This window comes from Stenella coeruleoalba, assembly GCF_951394435.1.
Source record: "Stenella coeruleoalba genome assembly, chromosome: 18".
Taxonomy (NCBI): Eukaryota; Metazoa; Chordata; class Mammalia; order Artiodactyla; family Delphinidae; genus Stenella; species Stenella coeruleoalba.
The window spans coordinates 779,837-786,323 of NC_137164.1; the positions used below are offsets into that span (position 1 = coordinate 779,837).

A 6,487-nucleotide genomic window follows, 5' to 3' on the forward strand; every position below is an offset into this window, starting at 1 on the left:
CAGGTTTTTCTGTAACTGGCGTGGAAGAATCCCAGAATCGCGGACAGACACCGTGGTAACTTACCCATTTAGTGTTTGAAATATAAAATACTAACATACTTTTACAAAACTGGATCTAGGTGAAATTAAAAGCTGCTATTCGATTAAAAATTGTAATAGATTTTAAATAACTATTATGTGAATTAATTATATTTTAATATTTAAATGACTTGAGATATGACAAAATTATTTTAGTTACAAGTATGTAATTAAAGCTATTATTTATTATTACAAAATGTTTTTATAATGCTATTCTTGGCAACAGGAAAATCTTTACTCTCATCGAAGTATGTTGAGTACCATTTTTTGGAAACCATGTCAAGCATCATGATAATATTAGGATTCAATTTGTCTTATAGAACTGCTAAATAGTTATCTAAACCCTAGTTTGTATTTTTAAAAAGTGTCTATTAATTCTGTTTTCACTTAAAAAACCTGGATGCTGAAAAGGGAAGCAAACAAACCTTTGAAGTAGATGAAACTCATTTTTAATTGTCAGAATTTAGGGTCTAGTCTCTCCCTGTTCTTTAGAAACAGTAACTACCCCCCCGCAATTTTTCCATTTTGTTCTGCACCATTAAATTGTACTGTGGCAATAAAATACTCCCAAGCAATCTCTTTCAGTCAGTATTCTTCCCGTGGACCATGGGAGTGGAAAAGGCAACGTCGTAGGGGAGCTGAGGGTGTCTTGAGGCAACCCACCATCGGTAGTAGCTGGTGGTACATGCAATCTGTATTTCTCATAAAAAATCACATCTAAGCTTTTGAAATGAGGCCGTTTGCTATTCAAAGCCATCACTAAGGACTTCTAGCTTGTTTCACTTGAGAGCTGAAATGCTTCCAGGTAGCACACGCCACAATTCATGCAACGGACAGCCTCTTGGTGGCGCTGCAAACCATTCACACCTGAAAGGCCGTATTTAAATTCACTGAGAGCATCTAATGATACACCGTTTACATATCATAATCTGAGCCTTCGAAATTAGAGGAACATATAATGAATGTTCCTTGTAGATCAAAAGAACATATCTTATTTAAAATTTTCACTTAAAAAAGTATAACAGAGTTTGAAGCATTAGGTAACCTCGTCCATTGTTAAAGACTAAAGCGTCAAAGCAAATAAAAAACCCAGTATTCTCATGTTTACCTTTAATTCAAGGGAAATGGCACAGGTAGCCCTAAGGGGATCAACCAGACCTTCTCAGCATCGTCTTCAGGCCCTGGCGTTTCTCTCCTTTCCTCAAAGAAAGGAAGACAAACGCCATATCCTTTGTCTGAAATAGGGAAGTACTGTTGGCACTGTCACCCCCGCTGGCTCGGGCCTCACCGGACCGATTTCGGAGAGCAGCAGAGGCTCAGACACTCGCAGGAGTGCAGCCTCTGGGGGCATCTGGGGTCGCACGTGAGATCTACAGGGGGTCAAAGGTGGCCTTGAAGACGAGACGCTGGGCCTGGGTGGCGCGGGTGGCCGTGCCCCACAGCTGAGCACTGATTGCCCCATCCTCTCACGCTCTCTTGTATCTAAAGCTGGCTACTGTGTTACACTGGTTTTTTGGACTTTCCGGAACAATATCTAATCATCAAGTAACACAATTCGGTGACATTAAGCAGGATGCAAATTCCAGACACGGCGATCATGAAAACCGTGAAGACGGTCTTCTCCGTTGGCCTGGACACGAAGCAGTCCACCGTGTTAGGGCAGGGCCACGCGTTGCATTTCACCAGGCGCTGCATGGCGAAGCCGTCGTACATGACGTAGAAGACGTACATGAAGGCGGCCTCGAAGATGACCCGGAAGAAGATGCTGCCCGTGTAGGTCCACCACAGCGACCCTTCGATTCGGACCTTCTGGCTTTTGATCTCTTCGATGTCCTTATATTCACTCTTTATCTCTCCCTTCATGAATTTCCTTTTCTTCTCGTGTCTGTAGTGGGCCACGTGCATGGCCACCAGCAGGGCCGGTGTGGACACGAAGATGAGCTGTAGCGCCCAGAGCCGGATGTGGGACACGGGGAAGTAGTGGTCGTAGCACACGTTCTTGCACCCGGGCTGCAGCGTGTTGCACACGAAGTCGGCCTGCTCATCGCCCCACACCTCCTTCGCGGCCACCACAAGGATCATGACGCGGAAGATGAAGATGACAGTGAGCCAGATCTTTCCGATGCTGGTGGAGTGTTTGTTCACGCCCCCCAAGATCGTCTGCAACGTGCCCCAGTCCATCTTCTCGTCCGGTCAGTTTGCGCTGGAAAAGACAAAGTGACACAACATGGAGGGGACCGGGCAGGACCGGCTCGTGGGGGGCTTGCTGGGTCCGGGCAAGTGAGCGCCCAGAGATCCCTTCCCGAACAAATGCCGGCTCTCACACTACCTCACCCAACAAGAGGAAAACAAACCAACCTCTTCTGCCGTAGGGCTAGCCGCGTAGTGCGCAGAACACCTGGAACGCGTTCTCTAGTAAAGAGGCGTATACCCAGCTGACTGGCGCACCCAGTCCACAGCACACGATCAACACGTGGGCTGGGGCACCCCGGCAAACGTGCGCGCCGACGCAGGGCCCTGCTGGAGGCGCTGACTGAACCCCTGCGCGGTTCCCCCCAGCCCTCCAACGGCATGCAGCCCTCCCAAGTGCTTGTTCTGGACGGTACCCTGGCCTCGTGCCAGCCGGGGACGACCTCGACGTCGCCTTCAAGGCCGAGAGGCCAAGTCTCACGGCAGCACCTCCTTCCTTATCTCAATTCATTTTCATGGATGTGGGATGCAGCAGTGAGATGATTGTCCCCAATGGTAAAATCCACGTTTAATGTTTCCCAAAGGGCTTCACTTCCTGTCTCTATATGAAAAGGGGCAGGTTAGAAATGGTCCTTCCATGGAGAAAAGCCCCTGTGTGCGTGGGTTTTTGTGACCGTTCTGTGTATAGATTGGGGTCCTTGCTGTCCTGTTGGGACTGACCGAGCGGTTAGTACTCAGGTTTGGAAAGTGTTGCGACGGTGCATTGTTATCATGGACTATGGTGTTTAGAAGTGTTTCTGAAGGGGTGCATCGTAAAAAAAAAAATGACAACGTTTAACTCGGTGATTCCCCAGGACTGGCCCTACCGGGCACCCTCACGGTACTGCAGGTCAGTACCGACACTGCTGGGTGATGTGCTGCCTACTGAAGGGACCTGGGAAGCCTGTGCGCTCACCTTCCACCAGCCAGTGGCCTCTTCATCCCAGGGTATGAACAGTCTTCACATACTTAAGAGTCACACCTGTCTGTCTCAATCAAGCCTCTTTTAAACAAGACCCCACCCTCCACAATCTGATGAGTAATGTGTCCACTCCTTCCAAACTGGTTCTCAGTCCTCCAGCTTCTCTTACTTAAAAGCTTAGTGCTCTCCTTATTCTAAGCAAGTCGGGTCCTGTCTCCCGATGGGCTTCCTGAGCAGGTTGGGGAGAGTCTGATCACCCTGCTGCCTCTGGGGCGCTGCTGGGGGCACCAGAGGTCTGGCTGAAACCATCCAAGGCCACCTCGTTCAGAGGCCACAGCAGAGACATGAGAAGGGTCAGGGCAGGAGAGCTACGAGCGTTGAGACATCCTCGTGAAACGCTCAGCCAGCTCAGCTCGAAAGAGAGAAACATCCCTGGGAAAAGGTCTGCTCTGGGCTCAGCCCTGACCCTTAAATACAGACGGTCCGGGAGGGCTTAGGTTCTGCACCTGGTCCGTCCTGCCCTAGCAGTGTACTCAAAGCTCTTGTGAAATCAGACCCTCCAGTTCTTCGCTGGCCCTTACTAAATGGAAACAGGACACTCACAGAAACAGACCGTCTGGCGTGTATCAGTACATCTGGCTAAAAATCTGGAATGAGGCCAGCGCCCAGTGCAGGACCCACACCCCTCAAACCAGTCCAGTCAGCAGCGGCTGCGAAGAAGACAGTTCCAAGTAAACCCTATACTCTTGTTGTTGTTTAAAGCGCCTGGTTGGGCTGCAGCTACCTGTTCTAAAGATCCTTTAGAAAGAGGAGCAAATTAAAGTTGGATCCCGATGGGCTAGGGGGAGGCGGACCGACCCAGCGGGATGAAACTGCTCTCCACAGTGAGCAGCGGGGTGCTGGCCCCCGCCCTTCCTGGCCGGCCCACACCTGCGGGGGTGGGGTCGGGGGCAGAGGAGCTGTTTTGTCCTGTCGGGAGGCTGCTGGGTAAAGTACTAGCTTCCAGAAGGGGCAAAAGGGATCCCTTACTCCTTAGCTTCGCAGTCCTTACTTCTGCTGATGGTGGCCCTTCGGCCCACAGGCCCCACCCCGTCCCCCCGTGTCTGTAATTGTGACTGGCCGCACACTACTCCCGACCCCGACTCAAAGGGCAAATGGGGACACGGCTGTCGCCACACATCTCGAGAGAGTCCCGGGGGACGGCCGCAGGGGCCAGCTCTCAGGAAGCTGGAGGACGGGTTAGGCTTCTTCCCTGTCCGGTAGGGGACGTTCAGGGCCGACGCAGCCGGCCCTAAAGCACGGCTCCCCGGTTTTGGACCAGCGCCCCGAAAGCCGACCCCCACCCCACCTGCCCCCCGACTGCACCGCCCCCTGGAAACGCCGCTCTCGAATTTGCAGGAGAAAAACAGGCAACCACAGCGCGGACTCGATCCGGCTGTGCGGGGCGGCAAAGCGGCGCCAGGAGGCAAAGGTCAGTTTCCTCCAGGTTAAGCTTCCGCGTAACCCACGGGATGGACTTTCCTCTCTGAGCGAACCCTTCGGCCAGGTCGAGGCTCCTGGTGGACAGGCTCCTGGTGGACAGGCTCCTGGTGGACAGGCTCCTGGTGGCGGCAGGCGAAGCGCGCCGGTGTCTGTGCCAGGCTTTCCCCGGAGGAACCAGGCCGACTGCCAGGCGGCTCGGGGGCCGCGCACCTGTCCGGCCCTCCTTCCCCGCGCGGCCCCGGCTCCGGGCCAGTCCGCGCGCTGCGCACCGCGGGGTCGGCCGGGTCCAACCCCAGACTCGGCCCGAGGAGCTGCCGGCCAGGGGCTCGCGATCGCCACCCTCCTTGCACCCCAGCGCCGCTGTCGCCACTGCCCGGGACCCGGCGGCGCGGGGCCTCGGTGCGCGCCGGATCCAGCCCGGGGTACCCGGGTCCCTTCCCGAGGGTCCCACAGCCCCAGGCCTCCTGGGGTCTCTCCCCGCCGGGTCCGCAGCCCCCAGCCGTCCCGAGGAGCCGAGAGTGGGAGCCGGCCTTACCGACTGGAGCGGGGCGCACGGGCGGGGCGGACTCCCCGGGGTCTCGCGGAGCGCTCGGCGGGGCCGGAGCGGCGGCGGCGGCGAGGGGGCGCGGGGGGGCGGCGGAGGCCGCTATCTGCTCGGTGTCGGGAGAGCTCGGCGCGCCGGGCGCTCGGGCCTTGGACACCTGTGCGCTCGTCGGCGCCTTTTAACCGCGCCCGGCACCCCGCCTCTTCCCCGGAGCTGCTGAGAAAGTCCGGGAGGGGGCGGCTCCTCGGCGTCCGGCCGCCCCCAGCGCCGCGGGCGGGGCGCACCGGCCCCGGGTCCTCAGCGCTTCCCCGTGTCCCCGAGTCCCCCGAGCACCCCGGATCCCCGCGCCCCCAGACCCCCGGCCGCCCGGGTCCGAGCGGGGCGACGCTGAGCCTCGGCTCCCTGCGATTTTCGGGAGAGGGTGAGGTTAAAGGATCGTTGTCGTTGCTGTTATTGTTATTTCTACGTGGACCGGTTCAAGAGCACAGTCGTAGTCAAAGCTCCGGTTTAATTTTTATTTTTAATTTTTTTTTATTTGAAGAGTAAGTTCAGGCCGGAGGTCCGGTTCCCCGCGAGGCTCCCCCCGGGCAGCGCGGTTGCCCTGGGCCGGTTCCCTCCTGGGAATGTGGGTTCACGGTGGGCGGGGTGGGGGGGGGCACCGCCGGGCTTGCACCGCCGGGCTTGGCCAAGGGCCTGCTTCTTTCTCCCCCAAACCTCGCAGGCAAACTTAACGAATGTCTCCTTGAGTTCCTGTTTGATTCGATCACTTTCCACTACGTGCCAAGAGCCGGAGTTGGACGTGGTGAGGACACAAGGCCAGCGCCAGGGACCCTGCACGCGGGCCCATCCCTGCGCCCCATCAGAGGGTGCCCCCGGACCCTGCCCACGTCCTCCTACTCCCACGGCTGAGAAATAGCAAGAAGGTTACTCAGTTCGGGGTGGGGAGCCCCCCCTGAATGAAGTCTACCGACCCCTTCCCCTGCACACACGTCTCGGAGGGGCGCGCTGGTGGGATTTCTGGAGAGGCTCCCTGGGAAGCTCGGTTCCTCTCCCGGAAGCTTGAGCTCGGATTACAAGGTTTCATTGTTCACATGTGGCTGGGTATTTTGACATTCACAAAGCAAGTGGATGGAGAATTAAAATCGCAAGAGTGGGCCGCGTCTGGGGAACTGTGTCCCGCACGGGGGGCAGGAAACTCACCCCAGGATTCCTGCAAAGGGGCCAGCCCTGAG

At 56.1% G+C, this 6,487-nt stretch overlaps 1 protein-coding gene across 1 annotated transcript; it reads right to left on the bottom strand.

Moving 5' to 3' along the window:
• Nucleotides 1-1,578: 1,578 nt before the first annotated feature.
• On the bottom strand, nucleotides 1,579-6,186 carry GJB2 (gap junction protein beta 2; the record flags this gene model as incomplete). Its single annotated transcript, XM_079902994.1, has 2 exons — nucleotides 5,247-6,186; nucleotides 1,579-2,281 (listed from the first exon to the last, which is right to left on the bottom strand). Exon 2 carries the CDS (start codon nucleotides 2,257-2,259, stop codon nucleotides 1,579-1,581), a length of 681 nt encoding a protein of 226 aa, XP_079759120.1. The 5' UTR covers nucleotides 2,260-2,281; nucleotides 5,247-6,186.
• Nucleotides 6,187-6,487: the final 301 nt, after the last annotated feature.